Source organism: Quercus robur, chromosome 11, assembly GCF_932294415.1.
Source record: "Quercus robur chromosome 11, dhQueRobu3.1, whole genome shotgun sequence".
Lineage (NCBI taxonomy): Eukaryota > Viridiplantae > Streptophyta > Magnoliopsida > Fagales > Fagaceae > Quercus > Quercus robur.
Window position 1 is genome coordinate 40,918,330 of NC_065544.1, and position 22,147 is coordinate 40,940,476.

General features: G+C 36.1%; 2 protein-coding genes across 3 annotated transcripts in view; both read right to left on the reverse strand.

Moving 5' to 3' along the window:
* Positions 1-2,860: 2,860 nt before the first annotated feature.
* LOC126705810 (putative inactive methylesterase 20) overlaps positions 2,861-22,147 on the reverse strand; it is a 31,918-nt gene continuing 12,631 nt past the window's right edge. The window contains exons 1-2 of one of the 2 annotated variants that reach the window (XR_007648431.1): positions 12,843-13,477; positions 2,861-3,351 (exon numbers count right to left, since the gene is read on the reverse strand). Coding sequence is in view for 1 of the 2 variants with exons in the window: in XM_050405027.1 (XP_050260984.1) it covers positions 3,305-3,351 (47 nt within the window). In the remaining variant the exon portion in view is untranslated. Of the gene's footprint in view, positions 3,352-12,842; positions 13,478-22,147 lie in introns of those variants that run through there. The other variant, XM_050405027.1, reaches the window with a different exon arrangement.
* LOC126705807 (methyl jasmonate esterase 1-like) lies at positions 15,115-16,980 on the reverse strand. Its single transcript, XM_050405021.1, has 3 exons — positions 16,516-16,980; positions 15,688-15,819; positions 15,115-15,579 (listed from the first exon to the last, which is right to left on the reverse strand). The coding sequence occupies exons 1-3, from the start codon at positions 16,963-16,965 to the stop codon at positions 15,295-15,297; spliced, it is 867 nt and encodes a 288-aa protein (XP_050260978.1). The 5' UTR covers positions 16,966-16,980; the 3' UTR covers positions 15,115-15,294.

The window sequence follows — 22,147 nt, forward strand, 5'->3', positions numbered from 1 at the left end:
TACATAAAAACATATATGATTTTTCTTGATAAAATCACATTTTTTTTTTAAATTTTACACCAAAATAGATTTGATCCTTTTTAACAAAATCTTATTCTTTCTTTTTCATAAAAATAGATCTGATTTTTTTTACAAACCAAATCAATTTTTTTAATTCACAAAACAAATCTGAATATTCTTTTTAAAAAAGGACACATCCACAAGGCAGATTTATTTAAATTAATTTTTGTCAAGCTTTTGTCATGTATGTTCAACATATCATTCAATGTCATGTAAAAAAGGGTATATTGGTCATTAAAGTCTAGAAGACCAGACTCTGTCTGAGCGGAATGGGTGCCTAACATCTTCCCATTTTGTAACCTAGCCCCCGAGCTTAGGATTTTTGGTTAATAGATTAGTGTTTTGTCTTTTTTCTTTAATTTTGGTGTATTGTAACTAGGTCAAAAGTTTTGTATTCTTTTGCATAGATTGTAACTAGGACCCAAAGCCTTGTAAGGTTAATTTACCAAAATTGTACTTTTCTTTATTCAATCAATGACAATGAAGTATTTTGATCATGTAATTTGTATTTATTTTTTCTTATTTTTTTGTATAAAAAAAATAAGTAGCTACTACACACCACCACCCAAAAGAGAGGTGTCCTTAAAAGCACCCAAATCTCTTTTTCGAGAGCACCCCTCAAGAAGTGCGGTCTCTCACAGGGTCATAATAACAAATTAAACCTTATACCTTGAAAAGTAACAAATTAAACTCTAAATTTTAAAAAAATATCAAATTAAACCTTTAATCTATTTTAAATTACAAATTCAATGCAAATGTTTCATTTGTTACTTTTGAAAATTTTGGATTTAATTTGTTATGTTTCGAACTACAAGGTTTAATTTGTTACTTTTTTTCAATAGCTATGTTATCAATAAATTGTTTAAATTACAAGTTTTTGTAGTTTAAAATTATGCATAAGATACAAGCTTATGGATGATATAGTAAATAATATCCGATTGATACAAAATTTGACATGTGTATTAAGAGCATAAAGAACATAGAATTCAATGGTTAGATTTTCAAAATATGTAGTAATATTTATTTTATTGAGTAAGTTTGTAGCCTAAGGTTACAACCTTACTCAATATCTTTTTATTGGAAATGAATTTTGACAAATCCACCATTGGATTACATCTTCTTCTTATATCCTCTATGCTTGCAAAATTTCTAAAAAATTAAAGATCAATAGATCATCAATAAATTGTTTAAATTGTAAGTTTTTGTAGTTTAAAATTATGTATAAGATATAAGTTTATAGATGATATAGTAAATAATATCCGATTTATACAAAATTTGACATGTGTAATAAGAGCATAAAAAACATACAATTCAATGATTAGATTTTCAAAATATGTAGCAATATTTATTTTATTGAATAAGGTTGTAGCCTTAGGTTACAGCCAATTTTGTAGTTAAACTTTGTCTTTAAACTACAAAGTTTAGAATATATATAATTTATCCTTAATAATATTTTTAGTGGCCCTTGCCGAGTAATTTTCCATTGAAAATGTCTATAAAAGGTAGGTGCATGTGTGGTGCATACTAAGAATATAGAATTAAGAATACAAACTTTTTATGGTGCGTTTTACTTTTGCATTGTTTTGGCTTCGTGCTAATTAACAATGGCCAAAGCTTTCATGATAAAATATTTTTTGATGAAAAGGTTTTCACAATATATATATTCTTTAAACTTATACCATCCATTTCATCCTTTTCATAATAATGATCATCTGACACCAATGAATTTTTTAAAGTGAAATTCAATCATGAATTTGAGATCTTTATTCGATGAAGTATACCAATTAAGCTAATTGAAACACACAAATTTTCATAAAATAAAAAATAATTAGCATAAAGACACTAAGTTCAAATAAGGAGGGTACATTGCCAATAAAGGACTAAATTAAGTTGGTTTATGACTAAAATATCATATATTCCTTTGCTATATAAAAATGTATTAAGCCTTAATTAACATGTGGGGGATCAATTAAGTTATAATTTGAAGACCATTATTGCATTATTTTAGTGATAACACTGTGATATCAATTATTCAAGTTAGCAATTAGCTAGCATCCGTCTAAATTTAAAATAGGCTTAAAAAATAATACATAAGCTCCAAAAGTGTCAATGAGAGATGCCCTTTTAATGGATAAGTACTCTCTTCCAAGAATCATGTCAGAATTGACATGCAACAAATGTCCTGTAACTTTGTTTGCATTCAATAGTATTATCAGTTTTATCTTATCTGATTTATTCATATTATACAGTGCCCTGGCCCAGTGGCCACGGCCATAAAATTAACTTTATTTTATAGTGATAGTTCTATCTGGAAATAATGCCCCAATCAATCTTTTTCATTCAACAAACACCAAAGAAATAACTGAGCATGAATCTTTTTTTGCATGAGTTTGGAAAAATAAAAATATTGTGTAAGCATAATATTGGAAGATAGATATTTTATTGAGAAATATGAAAATAGATATCCTTATCTAGAATAAGAGTTGTCTCTATAACGACCAGTTTGGATTAAAAGGAAATATAGGGGAAGTAGAGTTGGAGAAAAGGAGATTAGAGTAAAGTAGATTTGACTAAATTCGCCCTAAGTTCTATCTAAGCCATATTTATTTGAGATTAGGGAAGCAATTTTTTTTCACTTTTTTTGATAAATTTTTATTAGAGTAATATCAATAACAACGTAATATTATTTTTTGATTAAAAAATATTCACCTGCAAAAGGAAGCTGCACTACCACTACAAATTATACTCAATGGATAAGGATAAGTGTCCTCATCCTAACACGTCCAATGTAAAGATGCACTAAACACAATCTCAATCCATATTCAATTCAATGTAAGTGAAAAAAGTTATGACAAAATTTATACCCTTGAAATACTTATTGATATTTTATCACTTGTGCCATAACACCAATGGCTTATTTGCCACAATCTATAGCTTAGTATTCTCCCTCATTTCAATGTTGTATTGAAACTAGAAAGTGAAATGTCCCGTGCATTAGAAAATGGGATAAGAATATTTCTCAGCAATGCCTTGGTGATGAGCCCAAAGCTCTATTGGCTTAGACATCATGACCATGTGATCAGATCCTTTGATCTCCACCACATCATTGGGTGGATTTCTCTTAATCATCCACAGTTGAAGATCCCTCCTTGCCACCTTATCTTTTTCGGATATGATGTAAACCCATTTAATCGACCCATAATTCTCAGAGAACAGCATTAGCTGCTTTGATAGGTCTTCATCACTAAACAAACGTAGTGGTCTCAACAACAAGGAGGCCAATGTCAAATCCTACAACAGTTGTAACATACAATGTTGATACGTTAGTGTGGGGCCCGATAGTTTCTGGGCCAGGCCCACTTGCTCATGGGGAGCCCGCAGGCCCGAGTTGAAGAAAATTATGGCCCAAGCTTAGAAGTATAAGGCCGAGGATGGCCCAGATATGCAGCCGAGGACGGTTTAGTCCTCGGCAAGCCTAAAGCTCCCTTGACAAAAGGGGTAAAAGAGAGCTATAAGGACAAATCCGTAAGAAGATCTAAAATATCTCAGGGAGGTTGTCCTTAATACCCTTCATTGATAAGACTCTGTACCTAACAAAACCGGATTCTTAGGCTTTATTAACCATCCCCAACCATTCCGGGATTAGACTGACGGGACAAATATCAGTCCTGGAAAAAGTTGACCCTACACGTGGATGAGGGACATCAAGCGTAGGATATTATAAAAGGAAAGGTAAACTAATTAGAAAAGGGAGGCCCATCTCACTTCCTGGAAAAAACTCCAGGGAGGAGAATGCCCGGATAATAAATGTACACCACCACGAAAAACCCACCGCCGGATAACCGGAGAAAGGCATTAGTGCTCCTTGGACATGATCCGAGGAGTCCAATCCCTCAAATTACAAAGTCGTAAGGCTTGGATATCCAGGCTGAAGCCTTTTCTTATCTGAGTTTCCTTAAAGTCCGGTCTGGCCCAACGCCCTGTGACCAAACGCCAGCCTTTTAAGCCCACTCTCTACAAATCTTATTGTGAGGGATCCTTCACGTGCGAGCCCAACGTCGTTGTTGGGCCGTTTGAGAATCGTGTCCCTACAATTGGCGCCGTCTGTGGGAAAGGCTTACGCGTTGGCGCGTGTGGCGCATGAGTCGACTCTCTAGCAAGCAGAGATTCGCGAGTTTTTCCCATCTCCGGCGACGTGCAGTTGTTGCTCTAACATAGGCTTCTGCTAGGGGCTACGCCTTGCGCTGCTAACGGCGCGGGCAGCTCTAGGGGCTTCCGGCCTCAAGCTAACTCTCCCCTCCCTGGCCTAGGGTTTAACCTTCGAAAAATAAATAAGTATAGAGAAAAAACTACTTAAAAAAGAAATCTTACAAGTTTTGGACAGAACCAAGGCCTTGTATGGTCCTCGGACCCAAGCCTATGGGGAAACCAAGTACAAAAAAGAAATCTTACAAGTTTTGGACAGAACCAAGGCCTTGTATGGTCCTCGGACCCAAGCCTATGGGGAAACCAAGTACAAAAAAGAAATCTTACAAGTTTTGGACAGAACTAAGGTCTTGTATGGTCCTCGGACCCAAGCCTATGGGGAAACCAAGTACAAAAAAGAAATCTTACAAGTTTTGGACAGAACCAAGGCTTTGTATGGTCCTCGGACCCAAGCCTATGGGGAAACCAAGTACAAAAAAGAAATCTTACAAGTTTTGGACAGAACCAAGGCCTTGTATGGTCCTCGGACCCAAGCCTATGGGGAAACCAAGTACAAAAAAGAAATCTTACAAGTTTTGGACAGAACCAAGGCCTTGTATGGTCCTCGGACCCAAGCCTATGGGGAAACCAAGTACAAAAAAGAAATCTTACAAGTTTTGGACAGAACCAAGGCCTTGTATGGTCCTCGGACCCAAGCCTATGGGGAAACCAAGTACAAAAAAGAAATCTTACAAGTTTTGGACAGAACCAAGGCCTTGTATGGTCCTCGGACCCAAGCTTATGGGGAAACCAAGTACAAAAAAGAAATCTTACAAGTTTTGGACAGAACCTAGGACTTGCATGGTCCTCGGACTCAAGCCTATGGGGAAACCAAGTACGTAAAAGAAAAACCATAAGTTTTGGATAGAACCTAGGAATTGCATGGTCCTCGGACTCAAGCCTATGGGGAAACCAAGTACACAAAAGCACAATCGGAGCTCCCTACTTCCCAGTCGATTGCTCGGGTGGATTATTTAGAGATTATCAGTCTTGGACGGTATTCACGCGCTTATCACAGTATATTCAACTGTTACCCCGGTTAGTTTCCTAAGTTTGATTTACTATGAATTATCGATATAATGCCTGGTAGTATTGGTAAGTTAGAGTTAGTTAGATTGTGTTTCAAGGTATCTTGCTCTAAATATTCTTGAAGAAACACACACATAGAGCACACCCATTCACAAAGCAGTGTTGCCAAAAGATCAGTACTCGAAACAAGTAAAGAAATTTCCATTTTTTTTTTACTAAAACAAAGAAATAGTACAGCGTACAATGAAAAGCTGGAATCAGTTTGTGTCAAAACTCACTACATAACCAAAAAGAAAGGAAGATACAAGAGAATAAGATAAAGCCGAGGAAGTAGATCAGAGGAGAGGTTGGCTACAGCTCCAAGACCCTGTTCTTCCTCAATGCTTTCACATGCCCACAACTCAAACAGCAAAAGAGACCCAATTTGAGCCTGACACCGCTGAAGGAAAGGTGCAGGGAGTTGGAAGTTGAGGGGCTTTCTCTAAATATTTGCCCGCCACAAGGCAGAGGCGCTGATGGCGGAGAATCTTTCTTCTGACACGCCAAAATTCTGGCATGAACAGAACCTGCTTCGGATTTTGACTAAAAGAGAGAGACACCCTTTCCCCTCGGTCGAAATGGAGTATTACCCTGAACTTATGCTTCCTGTGCCCATACCTTACTATTTTGAGTCTCATGAGGACACGACGCTTCTGTGATGGAGAGAGTTCTTTCTTCCCAACCTACGCCTCAAACATGTTATGTTAAGGGAGGACAGCACTGAATATAGGAGTTGTGATTTGGGAGGAAACTGAAGGAGCGGTGTGTATATAAAGCAACTCTCTCCCTCCTATTTATTTGAAAAGACAAGGTGGTGGCAGTCAACTCACGCAGCATCCCAAGGAACGCTACAGACAAAGTGGCTCTGGCCCAACTTCCAACGTCAACTGCAACCACAAGATTAAAGGAGCCTCGTAAAGGCGCACCTCGAACACTGGGACATCAGAAAGTACCGCGTGGCCAAAGATTGCATAAATACCTCTTAATTCGTGGGCCTAGTGAATTCGCGGCCCAGGCCCGTTCTGCATAAGGGCCCAGGGACTATGGCCCACGCCGAGGAATAGCCGCTGCCGAGGGCAACCTCCTGCTCGGCGCCTCGTGATATACCTGAAGAAAGGGAGAAATTGAACTCAAAAGGTTTTGGACAGAACCAAGGCATTGCATGGTCCTCGGACTCAAGCCTATGGGGAAACCAAGTACTCTAAAAAAGTTTTGGACAGAACCAAGGCATTGCATGGTCCTCGGACTCAAGCCTATGGGGAAACCAAGTACTCTAAAAAAGTTTTGGACAGAACCAAGGCATTGCATGGTCCTCGGACTCAAGCCTAAGGGGAAACCAAGTACTCTAAAAAAGTTTTGGACAGAACCAAGGCATTGCATGGTTCTCGGACTCAAGCCTATGGGAACGCCAACTACTTGGACGGGAAAGTCCTCGGCTCCAATACTGTAAAATGTTAAAGCCAATATGTTAAGATGGCAAAATGACCCCCTATTCAATAGCCTAAGGAAACTGTGCGTTTTGCGGATGACATGTCCTCGGATAGTTACTTCTTACACCGTATCGAATACTCAGTCCTCATCTTGGCTAATTTTGAGGTAAGTGTTGTCCCTCCCTGGTCGGCATTGCTATGTTAAGTAATTCTGTTAAAGTTATGGTGGCATTTTTTTATTAGCACGTATTTTGGCCTTAGTTGTCATTGATTCAAATGCTATACTATTGTGCCGAGCAGTGCTTGCAAATTTATTAAAACATATAAACAGAACATGCGAAGTAGAATAACAATAACTTTTATTAATATGAAAAATTATTACAACGTACGAAGAAGGGCTTAAACAAGCCTATACAAAAAATGAATTGCTAAAAGAAACAATAGCATCCGCAATACAAATCAGTAAACAGTCAGGTGTCTTTTAAACTCGCCTTCAAAGTCTCTCCAATCTCCGCCTCAGCACTGCTCATATCAGGAGAAGAACCTTCTTTAGAAAAAGATGAAGGAGAAGGAAGAAGAATTGGAACACATGGAAGCACTTCAGCAAGCTCTTGACATCAAGGAGCGTAAAGGAAAAAGAAGATGGAGGACATGAGCAGAAGATAGAGGAGATGAATGAAGAAGATGGAGGACATGAGTAGGAAGGAGGAGAAGAAGAGAGAGAGGCAAAGGGGGGCGCCAGTGAACAAAGAGAGGAAGAAGCAGGGGCACTTAGTCCCTGCCCCATTCCTGACTCCTAACATGCCGGCGCCATATTAGATATGCTCGTGAAAGAGCGGGTGGTAATGATGATGTGCTTCCTCAGCTCAGCCACGCCGAAAGTGTGACGTGACGAGTCCCTGCTTCAGATTTTGGCTAAAAGGACGGCGGGACGAATCTTGAGTCTCCGCCATCTTTGCCCTGACCGGGCCATTTTAAGCTTCGCTAGAACATAGTGTTTCTGGGAAAGGAATGGCTTATTCATGGCTGACTACTATGGTGAACGTATTATTGGATAGGGTGTAACCAGAGGGAAGAAGTGAACTCTGGGAAGAGCTTGGGGGATTCAAATATGAGAGAATCATCTTTTGTCTTCTCTTTTTATATAAGGGATGAAGAAAAGGGTACATAACACGTTCAGATCCCCAGGGAAACCTACAAAGAAGAATACGCCGTTTCGTTCTCCCACACCATCAATAACCGTCAGATCTGGGAGGCCTCGTAAAGGGAAGGTATTAAAGACGCGCCTCGAATACCCAAACGGCATAAGGGTAACGTGCGCAAATTAAGGGGAACAGCTCGTAGACCGGTACATTCCTTGGGCATGTGAAGAGTTACCCGCGTCCTTCAAGGGCTGAAATGAATGAGCCATAATTAAGGCTCGGCATTATCAAAACCCACCTTTCCAACCAGGATGTTGGACAGCAGGGTTTTTAGGGGCTATTGTGGGGCCCGATAGTTTCTGGGCCAGGCCCACTTGCTCATGGGGAGCCCGCAGGCCCGAGCTGAAGAAAATTATGGCCCAAGCTTAGAAGTATAAGGCCGAGGATGGCCCAGATATGCAGCCGAGGACGGTTTAGTCCTCGGCAAGCCTAAAGCTCCCTTGACAAAAGGGGTAAAAGAGAGCTATAAGGACAAATCCGTAAGAAGATCTAAAATATCTCAGGGAGGTTGTCCTTAATACCCTTCATTGATAAGACTCTGTACCTAACAAAACCGGATTCTTAGGCTTTATTAACCATACCTAACCATTCCGGGATTAGATTGACGGGACAAATATCAGTCCTGGAAAAAGTTGACCCTACACGTGGACGAGGGACATCAAGCATAGGCTATTATAAAAGGAAAGGTAAACTAATTAGAAAAGGGAGGCCCATCTCACTTCCTGGAAAAAACTCCAGGGAGGAGAATGCCCGGATAATAAATGTACACCACCACGAAAAACTCACCGCCGGATAACCGGAGAAAGGCATTAGTGCTCCTCGGACATGATCCGAGGAGTCCAATCCCTCAAATTACAAAGTCGTAAGGCTTGGATATCCAGGCTGAAACCTTTTCTTATCTGAGTTTCCTTAAAGTCCGGTCTGGCCCAACGCCCTGTGACCAAACGCCAGCCTTTTAAGCCCACTCTCTACAAATCTTATTGTGAGGGATCCTTCACGTGCGAGCCCAACGTCGTTGTTGGGCCGTTTGAGAATCGTGTCCCTACAGTTAGTTTCAACAAGAACTTTTGTATTTAGGTTGCGTTTGGCTCAATGTAAAATGATTTCAAAGTGTAAAATATTTTTCAGAAATGAAAATGATTTCAGTTTTTTGGTCACATCACAAAAAATGTTTTGGAAAATATTTTAAGGTGTTTGGTTGTGTTTTTGAAAATCCTCTAGAAAACACATTCTCTCACATTTTCTCAGCTTCCAAACAAATGTTATAATAGGAAATTTGAATATATAAACAAATCAACAATAAAACATAACAAAAAAAATCCAGTCTTTCTAAAAAATAAGCACCGATCGTGAGAGAGGGAGAGGGAGAGATAGATTGAGAGAAAGAGAGAGGTAAATGACCACAGATCGATGGGTGGTTCTGAAGAAGGCGAGATGGGCAGGTGGGTCTGACAGCGGCGAGATCGGTGGGTGGGTATGAAGGAGGCGATGATGACGAGATTGGTTTGTAGATTAGAGATCGTTTGTGGGTCTGATAGCTTCTCGGCTTTGGTTGGTCAGAAGGAAAGAGAGAGGAAGAGAGAAGAGAAAGCTTCCTTCATCAGCGGTGTAGATCTGTGGCAAAGACGATGACAGTCCGGTGAGTCTAAGGTTGGGTTGTCTTCTTCACTTTCCCTTCTAGTTCTCTCTCTGTCTTCGGGTGTGTGAGTTCGCGTGGAGTGTGCCTGAACTCTCTCTCGGTCTCTCTCTTCGGGTGTGTAGTCCGGAAATTCATTGAAGGTAAAATGAGACTGTAAATGATTTCACGCTTTTAGTGGGGTATTTTACAGTCAATGTGTATGTAAATTTCTGTCCATACCTTCTGTGAGGTTGAATTTAATCGACTATTTTGTTGGCTTTATTCTGTGCCAATTTGCTTGTAATTCAGCACTTAGAAACCCTGTATTTAGGTGGGAATCATGTAAGGGTAGTGTGTGAGAGAGTGTAAAGAAATACTCAAGACTGTGCACTAAAGCAGGGACTCGTGACTGGATCTCGCGGGTGGCTCACGACTGGCAAGCCGCCAAAGGATGCACACGAGTGAAGTATGCAAAGAAGCTGAACAGTCATGCTAGCTGTAGTACTACAGGACAAAAAGTCCAGACTGGCCATTCAGTTAGCTTGTAGCTTGAACTCGCGACTCAGTCAAGTCGCCAGCCAGCTCTGTTTTGAAAAACTGACTCTTCGCATTCCATTCTCACACACAAATATAAATACCCCTTATACCCACGAAATGTAGAGAGCTTCTAGAGAGAATTTTGAGAGAAAAACTCTAGAGAAAAACAAGATTGACTCATCCACAATCTTTACATAGTGACTCTTCAAATTCTTCAACTCTCACTCTCTCCATTGTTACATCCTTGAGAGGTACACTAGCCAAAACCTTTTCTCACCATACCCATATCTATGAGGAGGCTATTTGGTGCTTGGGAAGCAGTTAGGAAGGGACCAATTGATATTGGTTGATGCTATAGGCTATAGCGGAATCCGGTAAGTTAAAGAAGACAAAGGTTCGGTGTAACCTTGTTGGAGCAAGAAGCTTGGAGGGCTTAGGTACACTGGGTAGATTAGGCCTGGAGGGTCTTTTGCTGTTCATGTATCCCAACTTCATTCTTTAGTGGATTATTGACTGCTTGGAGGGCGGCGGAAAGGTTTTACGCCGAGGACTTCGGTTTCCTCTTTAATAACACATCACTGTGTTGTCTTTGTGTTTACATCTCTCTTCCCTTAATCCCTGCCATTTAATTTCTGCTGTGGTTGTGATTTTATTTGGTTTAGATTATTTTATCAATTCTGTTTTAGCTTATATTCATATTCTGCACATATATTGTTTGATATTAAGCTTGAATTGGTATTTTGTAATTTAGGGGTCTAAACGTTCAAGGTGTTTTACACACTATTTGAACATTCACCTTCCAAACACACGTGTAAAATAATTTCTTAAAAGCGTTTTCATGTGAAACAAACGCAGCCTTAATATAATGTATTTTCCATTCTATTTTTGTTTTTAAAAAAATGCAACTCTTACCTCAATCGGGCTAAGTTGGAACACATCTGATGCCAAGTACAAGGGCCCAAAGATGAAAGTGGTTGGAGGATTGTTTAGGCCTTGGTCATATGTATAGTGATTGTCAAGCAGTGGGCCTTGTTGGCCGAAAGACTGTAATAATTAGACATCTCAATGTCAAGATGCAAAGAGTAGGTCACTTACAAAAGGCAATTTAATAGAGTTGATCACTTGATTCTAAAAAAATAAATAAAAAGAGTTGATCACTTGATTCTAAAATTAAAATTAAAAAAAGAAAAGAAAAGAAAAAGGAATTGATCTCTAACAACTATGAATCTCCTATCATAAAATTTATTATTAGACAAATCAGTGTTAAAATGCAAAGAGTAGGTTGCTAACTAAAAGCAATTTAATTGAGTTGATCACTTGATTCTATAAAAAAAGATAGAGTTGATCTCTAACAACTATGAATTTCTTATCATGAAATTTATTATTAGACTAATTAGTGTCAAAATGCAAAGAGTAGGTTACTAGCAAAAGGCAATTTAATAGAGTTGATCACTTGATTCTAAAAAAAAAAGAAGAAAAAAAAAAGAGTTGATCACTAACAACTATGAATTTCCCATCATGAAATTGATTATTAGACAAATCAGTGTCAAAATGCAAAGAGTAGGTTGCTAACTAAAAGCAATTTAATTGAGTTGATCACTTGATTCTATAAAAAAAGATAGAGTTGATCTCTAACAACTACGGATTTCTTATCATGAAATTTATTATTAGACTAATTAGTGTCAAAATGCAAAGAGTAGGTTACTAGCAAAAGGCAATTTAATAGAGTTGATCACTTGATTCTAAAAAAAAAAAGAAGAAAAAAAAGAGTTGATCACTAACAACTATGAATTTCCCATCATGAAATTTATTATTAGATAAATCAGTGTCAAAATGCAAAGAGTAAGTCACTAACAAAAGGCAATTTAATAGAGTTGATCACTTAATTCTTGAAAAAAAAAAAAAAAAAGGAGTTGGTCACTAAATTTCCTATCATGAAATTTATGATTAAATAAAATTGCAAAGAGTAGGTAGCTAAGAAAAGGCAATTTTAATAGAGTTGATCACTTGATTCTCAAAAAAAAAAAAAAAAAGAAGAGTTGATTACTATTTTTTTTTAATACAAGAGAGTTGATTACTAACAACTATGAATTTCCTATTATGAAATTTGGACAAGTAAATAATAATATAATGGAACGTAAATATGGTATAGTAAATCGTATAGCTCTGTTTGGGTCTATATATAATTATATGACCAATTTTCTTTAGGTAGATTTTTTAATTTATTTAGAATCTTAGATGATGGGTAGGTTGAGATGATGGTAAAACCAGGAAGCCAAAATGGTTTTTTGACCGTCCTAAACATTTGGGATAGCACTATCTTTAATGAGAGCTCATCTTTGGGCCTAAACATTTCACAGCATCTCAAGTCATAGTTTAAATGTTAACTTGGGCTTGAATCTCAATGGTATAAAAGCTCATGATTTTTTTTTTTGGATAAGAAAAAGCTCATGAATTTTGCTGGAGAGAGATTCAAATTGCAAGGGTAAAAGGGTTACAACCAGCACTTACATACTAGTTACATCTACTAAACCTAATTAATATTGTACTTTACCATCAAAATGAAAAAAAAAAAGAAAAAAAAGTGCATTAAGACAGTGAATAACATTTGATTGAGGGTGGAAATGTTGAGGGTTGGCCCAGGCATTAAGGCAGTGACAAAAACAGCAACAGAGATCTTACTTGGAAAATATTCCATGGCTTGAGAAATTGCCATGCCACCAAGGCTATGACTAACAAGGATTACTCTTTCATGAGAAGGAAGAGCTTCCATGAAGTCCCTCAAGGGCTTGAAATAGTCAAAACTTGATTGGAGATCATTTGCCTGCAATGGATTGATCCCAGAAGTAGCTTAGTCTAGTGCAGTGACATTGTGACCAGAAGATTTTAGTAGTGTCACAAGCTTGTACCAGGACCAAGCTCCAAGGCATGAACCATGAATTAGCACAAAGTGCTTGCCAGTTCTTGGTGGCTCCTTAGCAGTCTCAATTCCAAGAGATGAAAGAATGATAAAAAAAGAAATTAACATGAAATGCTTCTTGCTCAGCTCCATATTATGTTTTGTTCTTCCTAAGGACACACAAATTGTCATGGGTTTTATGTAGTTATAAAGAGGTAGGTTTTGATGATGAGCACCTTTCCTAAGGACTCAACATAAACTATGCAATTTGACCATATAATTTTTTTTCCCTTTGTTTGAATTTGACTTTGAGATCTCTGATAAGGCTTTATGAAAATCTTGTCACAAAGAACACCAAGCTGATCACTTGTCAAACATGTTAACAAGCACAAATGATTAAATAGTTTTGATTTCTTTGTGTGGTTCTCCAGTATAGAAATTATCATCATTGTATAAAGGGTAGGTTTTGACAATGATTATTCTAATGGGCTCTTCTAGCAAAGAAAGAAAGAAAGAAATTAAAAAAAAAAAAAAGGAAAAGAAAAAAAGAAGCCCATTCTAATAGGCTCACGTTTTCTCAATAAAATAAAAATATCATGCAACTTAAAACTTTGACTTTTAGAAAATATTTTGAAAGTCATAGCAAGCAAGTGCGGCTTCTGGAATCTGTTTATTTATTTTTGATGTGAAATACTACTAAATTTTATTAATCAGAAGAATTGACAAATACATCCTGGTTGAGAGCTTGTTCAAGGAAACAAGGAGTCTCTTCAACCCAAACAGACAAATTTGCAATGCCTAAAGCATGTCTTGCAAGTAAATGGGCTGGCCTATTAGCATTACAACCAACATGGGCAAAGTCTACACAGTGAAAGCTATGGGCAGCAGCTATAGAACTATAGAACAGAGCAGCAACAGATAAAGGAGGAGGAGATAAGTCCCTTAAGGCATTAAGCAGTGACAAAGAATCACTCTCAAGCGTGAAGTCCTGTATAGACATATCCTTGAATGGGTAGAAGATGACAACATTTTGTAACTTTAATTGACATTTTTCAGGTATAAAACCACCCCTCCTTCACTTATATATATAAAAGAAAGATATTAGACATACTATAATTTTTACCGTATTCATGGTCATGTTTGTTTGTAAGATTATATATATTTTTTCTTTTTATATTACATATTTGGAATTGAGTTTGATGCTAAAAGAAAATATATTATTTTTATTAATAAAACATGCACGATGTTGTGAAGAGCAAGAATCTAGCTAAATAATTATTTTTGTATTATGTATGTCATTCAACAATATTATACTACAGTTTCAATGAATTTACCATGATTTATAATTTATATTTTGTCATTATTTTTTGGAGGAAAAAAAATGACGTGATATTGTATTTACAAATGTAACGATAATTTGAGAAAAATAAATAATTACTATAAGATTCTTAAGAATAAACCAAACATAACAATTTCATATTCCTATGAATCTTATTAAATTCCTAATCAAACCAAACATAGGAACAATTAGATTATCAAGCATCCAAATTACTAGGCATCACTTTTCAAGAATTTGAATTGGATGCCGGTGGTAACATAGATTACCGTAACATGTTGATATAATTATTGGTCCAATTAGAATTGATACTATCCCTATATTGGAGCTTGTATATGTTTGAAGGCTTTTATTATTGTCCAATTTTACTTTGGGAATGGAAATTGTTTAGGTTTGGAGCAATGAAAAGTATGAGAGTGTGGAGCACAGGGTGATAGTGAACTCAAAGAGGGAATAGTTCTCTATTCCATTTTTAAGCCCTTGGAAGAGCTGACAAATGAGAAAAATTCTACTAAATATGAGCATACAACTCGGTTGAGTTTATAAATATTAGAATGCGAAGTAATTTTCAAAAACTAAATGTTGACAGCTTGCAAATTAATCATTTCAAGATATCAGAGTAAGCTTGTTGGAGGTAGTATTATCTATTAGGACCAATAACCTTTAGAATTCGATAGTACTTTGTACACACAAATAGGCAATTCTATGATTAAACACGATTCAATCAATTTTCCTTATATTGTAGAAGGTTAGAGATACAAATTTTATTATTATTAAAACATTATCATTTTCATAGAGAGCCTTGTGCCATAATACCAATGGCTTATAAATTATAATTCTCTCTCTCTCTGATTATAATACATTGCTAGTGAATCAATGTCCCATGCATTGAAAGTGGATTAAGAATGTTTCTCAACAATGCCTTGGAGACGAGACCAAAGCTCTCTTGTCTTAGACATCATGACCATGTGATCTGATCCTTTGATCTCCACCACATCATTGGGTGGATTTCTCTCAATCATCCACAATTGAAAATCTCTCTTTATCACCTTATCTTTTTCAACTATGATGTAAACCCTTTTAACTGACCCATACTTCTTAGTAGACAGCATTAGCTGCTTTGACAGGTCTTTGTCACTAAACAAACGTAATGGTCTCAACAACAAGGTAGCCAGTGTCAAATCCTACAACAAATTGCAACATAAAATGTTAGAGCACTTGTTTAAACATGATCAGAAGGTTGACATGTTAGTTTCAAAAAGAAGTTTTGGAAAAGAAAATGCATTTCTTACCTCAATTGGACTAAGCGGGAACAATTTTGATGCCGAGTACAAGGGCCCAAAGATGAAAGTAGTTGGAGGGTTGTTTGGGCCTTGGTCATATGTAAAGTGATTGTCAAGCTGAGGGCCGTGTTGGTTCAGTCTCTGTAATAATAACATAAATCAGTGTCAAAAGACTCAAAACTCAAAGAGTGGGGTTGGTGTTACAGGAGTGTAGTGAAAACTTATTTCTAAGGATCACATATCTGATATCACCAATTTAATAGAGGTTTGTTTTTTTCTTTTTTAAAGAAGAAAATTCAATAGAGTATTCAAAAATTTAATAGAGTTGATCACTAACAACTATGAATTTCTAATCATGAAATTTGTATAGGTAAATAGTTTTTTTTTTTTTTTTTTTTTTTTTTTTTTTTAAGAATCGGACAAGTAAATATTAGTAATTAGCCAATTTCATAGAAATATATATAATAATTATATATGATGAGATATTTTCTTAAGGGTAGGTTTAGATTTTATTTTTATTTTATTTTTTATGATGGGCAGGTCGAGATTATAGTAAAGCCAGGAGCCTAGAACAATATCCTAAAATATTTTTTGGCCCAGCTATAGCTTCCACAGGAGCTCATATTTGGGCATGGACATTGCACAACAGTTCAAATCTTGTGGTTAATATGCCAACTTGGGTCTGAATCTCAATGGTATTTTAAAGGGTAATGAATTTTGTTGGAGAGAAATTGCAAGTGTAATAGGGTTACACTTACTTCTATTTGATCTGATTATATTATATTGAACTTTATCGTTAAAAAAAAAAATCATTTGAAAAAAAGTTGCAAGGAGTACCATTTGATTGAGGGTAGAATAGTTGAGGGTCAGCCCAGGCATGAAGGCAGTGGCAAAAACAGCTACAGAAATCTTACTTGGAAAATATTCCATGGCTTGAGAAATTGCATACCCACCATAGCTATGACCAACAAGGATTACTCTTTCATGAAAAGGAAGAGCTTCCATGAAGTCCCTCAAAGGCTTGAAATAGTCAGAACTTGATTGGAGATCATTTGCCTGCAGTGGGTTGATTCCAGAAGCGCCTAAGTCTAGTGCAGTGACATTGTGCCCTGAAGATTTTAGCAGTGTCTCAAGCTTGTACCAAGACCAAGCTCCAAGGCATGCTCCATGAATTAGCACAAAGTGCTTGCCAGTTCTTGGTGGCTCCTCCTTAGTAGACTCAATTCCAAGAGATGAAAGCATGATAAAGATAGAAATTAGCATGAAATACGTCTTGCTCAGCTCCATATTATGTTTTGCTCTTCCTATGGACACAAATTGTCATGGCTTTTATGTAGTAGTTATAAAGAGGTAGGTTTTGATCATGATTCATGAACTTTCCAGTGGGCTAGTTTTCCCTCTATATAAAAATGCAATTTGACCATATAACAAGGGCGGCTCCAAGACCAACCCAGGGGGTTCAAATGAACCCCTGACCTGGTCCAAAAAAAAAAAAAAATTTATATATAAATTTTTTTTTTGACTCCAACAATAAAAATTTGAACACCCTAAATTTAAGTTTTTTTGTTAAATCCAATTGAAATAAGCTTGAACATCATCCTTAGTCTTTCTCTATTTCTGATTTGTATTTATTTTTTCTTAGTTTTTCTCTATGTCTGATCAAGTATTTTGATAAGTGCTCTACACATTTTCAAGTCCAAGAAATCTTTTACTATTTACTCAAATTCCAAGAGAGTGACAACATGCATATTTAAAAAATCATACTCTTCAAAAGCAAAATTTCATTATTGGAGTATTATTTTTCTTAGTCTCACACTTACTCCCACGCTCCAGCCTTACCCCTAAGGGTCCGTTTGGGAGTTTATAAAGGAATGGAATGGAATGATCATTAAAGGAATGGAATGGAATAGAATGGAATGGAATGAATTTAGTAAGGAAAGGAATGGAATGGAATGGAATTTAAAAATCTTGTTTGGATGTTATAAAATAAAGGAATGGAAAGGAATGGAATGGAATGGAAAGTAAGTAACACCGTTTGGAAGTGACATTAGAAGTAATGGAATGGAATCATTTTATAATAACATTACTATTATACCCTCATTTTAAAAAGCATAAAAAATAATCAATGAAAACTTATAATTGCTAAAAAATTAGTTTTGTATATTTCTATGTGTAAAGCAATTCACGCATCACATATTTATTCTTAACAAAATAAATATTGTCTAACAATGCAAACAAATATCTTAAAAAAAAAATTTCTGGTAATGAGTTTTGCTAAAACAAAACAAAATAACATAATCTATTCCAAAACTAAGGTTCGCCAAAAAAATCCCACACTTTTTTAATTTTTAGGCCTAGACATCAGTGTCAGTAAGACACATTTGAGTTCATGATCTGGGCAACCAAAGAACATCTCCTTATATGTTGGATTTTCCATCAAAAATATGTAGGCCTCAGTCTTTGATATTGGATCTAAGTCCAATATGCCCAAAACTGCGTGAACTTCTGCTCCATATGACTTTGAAAAACACTTTGCCATAACCTCAGTCGCCCTATCAATTGCCTTTGATACATTATCAAATGATTGAGAAATTACATTCCCGAGTTCATCATCTTCTGCCAGTCGTCTTTTCTTGCTTCTAGAAGACATTGTATCTTGTGATGACACTCGAGAACGTGCAACATTAATTTCTGGTGACCTCTGATCATCTTCCACTTCAAAGTTTTCCAAAGAAACTTCATTTTGAGATATCAAATTATCAATCTCATCAATAGTGGTCGATGCAGCATACCTAGCACGTTTCTCCTTTGTAGTTTCAGCATGATCACCTTTTGCTCTATCTTTAGCCCAAAGTTGTGCCATCTTAGAGCAAGGTTTTCAGACCTGGACCGTTCATTGAACCATAAAAGAGAGAGGTTCAAGGTTTTTGAGATCGAACCGAAGTCGAACCGGGGTCGAACCGTAATGACGTCATAATTATTTTAATAATTATTTTAAATATAAATAAAAATATTAAATTAGTAAAAATTGAAAATTTGACTAAAATAATCTAAATAAATACTTTTTTTAATGCATTTTTATATCACCAATTTTATTATAATGTTTCAAAATCCAACTTAATAGTAAAAAAATAATAATAATATTAATATTCATGTTGGGAGGAGCAATGAGTCAGAAACTTTCACACTCATCCACTTCTCCATCATGTCTCATGTCACCCGTGCTAGGCTCATCCACTTTCAAACTCATTTTTGTCATCATGTCTCATGTCACCCGTGCTAGGCTCATCCACTTTCAAACTCATTTTTGTCCTCATCCACTTCTCCATCGTGTCACCCGTGCTTGGCTCACACGGCAATGAGCCAGAAACTTTCAAAAACAATCATATATTAATATTAAATTAGGCTCATTCACTTCTCCATCATATCACGTTGGGAGGGGCAATGAGTCAGAATGAGATGGAAATTTTCCAAGGCTTTGTCATGTCACACGTGCTAGGCTCACCAAACTAAAAAGCAAAAATAAAGTTGAAAGAAGTCATCTGCTTTAAACGGAAGGAAGGAGACCATGAAGAACGAAAGAAGAACTGAAGAGGATCCGGATCCTCTCCAACTTATTGTGGCAATGGTCAATGGCAAAGCTAAGGAGTTGCATCAGTCGGAGTTACAAAACCTTCTGGACGTGGTCTAGTCATGAACGACCAATATGGACGAACTACCTTAAATTGAACCTATCAGTAGGTATATACAGTAAACATGAATATGTAGCACCCCATCTCTATTCTATTGTGGGCTTGAATTTTGAAGGTGATATCAAACCAGCTGGTTTCTTGGATATGAATCGCTTGGACCTTAACTGTCCTGATGCTGGTTGGGAAGCTCTTCCACCCATGACTTTTCCTGATAAATTATACCCAAAATCCTTAGTCCTTGATGGTAAGTTATATGTCATGGGTAGTTGGCATGGTGGTGAGTTTCGACTGGAAGAAGCGGAAGCAAAAGGGTATGGCTAGATGGAGGTTTATGACCCCATCTTAAATACTTGTGAACCCTTGCCCAATCCTCCATCTGGCTTTGGCCTTGATAACATCTTTGCTAAACGTATCGTTTACACTGCTCTCCCCTTCAAAAAAAAGATCCTTGTATCTCAAAAATATGATGGCGAGTCGACCTTCCTTAATTTTGATGTGAACACTCGATGTTGGTCTACACTAGTGCCTCCTACCAAGCTTGCTCGTTATCAAGATATATAGAATAGGTGATCATTGTCAGAACCTACCCATTTATAAATCAATGATAATCTGTGTACTGGATAACTGCACAAAGAAATTAAAGAATACTCAATGATCATTTGAACTTGTTAAACCTGTTTGAGAAGTGTTAACCTATTTGACTCCAAGAATTTTGTTCAGGATGTTCTTTCAGAAGTATAATTTACACAATCTTATTTCTTTTTAGCCTTTAGGTAATTAGGTTTGATTCAATGTTATAAATTTTATTCTGTTCCAGTCGTAACGGCCGGAAAATACCGTGCCAATAAACAAACTAGAACAGTAACCCACCATAATCCACTTCGGAAAAAATTTCGGGTCATTTTAGTCTATTTCAGGTGTTTCAGGGTATTTCGGTAAATACCGGCCAAAATTCAAGATTCGGCTAGCATGAAGTTTGTGCTTAAAAAAAATAAAAAAAAAAATAAAAAAAAATAAAAATTGTTCTTAAAATGAAAACAAATAATTTGCATTCTGTAAACCAAAAAACCTCAAAAGGAAAAAAAAAAAAAAATGAAAAGAAAAGAAATGAACAAAGGTACCTGTACAACTAAAAAAAAATCGTATTGAGAAATTTGAGACTCAAAACTTGAGAAAAGGCACTGCCACACTGGTACTAGTAGAAGATACAGAAATTACGAATAAGGAAGAAGACAAAACGTAAATGTAAAAGTGTAGATGAAGATGTGATAAAATTTAAAAGTATGAAATGTAAAAATGGAGGAGACAGAAGACGTTTGTGGTTAAGAATAAATAAGAAAAAATAATAAAAAATGAGAAGTAAGTAATATATGTCTGATGAGAAAAAATAATACTGTAATAAAAAATAATAGAAGGTTGAAAATTGTGTTGTATTGGGCAGTGTGTTTAGTCGAAGGAATCAAACCATTGCCTAACCTATAGTAGTTTTTTTTTATATATATATATATTTTTTTTTCAGATTTTAGTTAATTTTTTTTTTTGAGTTTTTCCTTTTTGCTTGAAAGACCCCAATATATTATTAAATTGCTCAAATTATGGACTTAAATTTAATTTTATTGACATAAAAAAAAATTCAGGGTGGTCCTAAAAATTTTTTGAAAGGAAAATAAATATAAAATTTTAAATTTTTATATATAATTTTTTTTTTTTTTTTAAGGACAGGGTGGTCCTAGGACCACCCTGACCATAAGGTGGCACTGCCACCGGTTGTTTTGTGACAAGTTTTTCAAAATTCTTATCAAAGATCTCAAAGTCAAATTCAAACAAAGGGAAAAGAAAATTATATGGTTAAATTGCATGTATATATGGAGGAAAAACTAGCCCATTGGAAAGTTGATTAGTCATGATCAAAACCTACCTCTTTATAACTACATAAAACCCATGACAATTTATGTCCATAGGAAGAGCAAAACATAATATGGAGCTGAGCAAGAAGTATTTCATGCTAATTTCTTTCTTTATCATTCTTTCATCTCTTGGAATTGAGTCTACTAAGGAGGAGCCACCAAGAACTGGCAAGCACTTTGTGCTAATTCATGGAGCATGCCTTGGAGCTTGGTCTTGGTACAAGCTTGAGACACTGCTAAAATCTTCAGGGCACAATGTCACTGCACTAGACTTAGGCGCTTCTGAAATTTTTTTGAACCCTATTTCTCCTTAAAAAATGGATTAATTAATGTAATTGAGTTACAGACTCTCTTGGCATCTTCTAACTGTTCAATGTTTGATCGAATTCAAGTAGCCCCACTTGCATGCTATGACTTTCAAAATCTGTTCTCAAATATCAAAGTTCAAATTTGCATACATTTTTTATTGAGAAAACGTGAGCCCATTAAAATATAGAATCGGTGATCATTGTCAAAACCTACCCATTTATCAATCAATGATGATCTGTGTACGGGATAACTACACAAAGAAATTAAAGAATATTCAATGATCATTTGAACTTGTTAAAGCTGTTTGAGAAATGTTGTCTTGTGACAAGTTTTTCAAAATTCCTCTCGAAGATCTCAAAGTCAAATTCAAAAAAAAGGGAAAAGAAAATTATATGGCAATGGCGGCTCTAGGATTTTTATTTAGGGGGGTCAATAATGGTGGAGCCATGAATTTATTGATGGGGGAGGTGTGAGTAAAAAATAAAGTGATTATTTTTTTTTCTATATATATAACTTTCACGTTATATACAACACAACTATATTGTACAATAATCTTAAAAA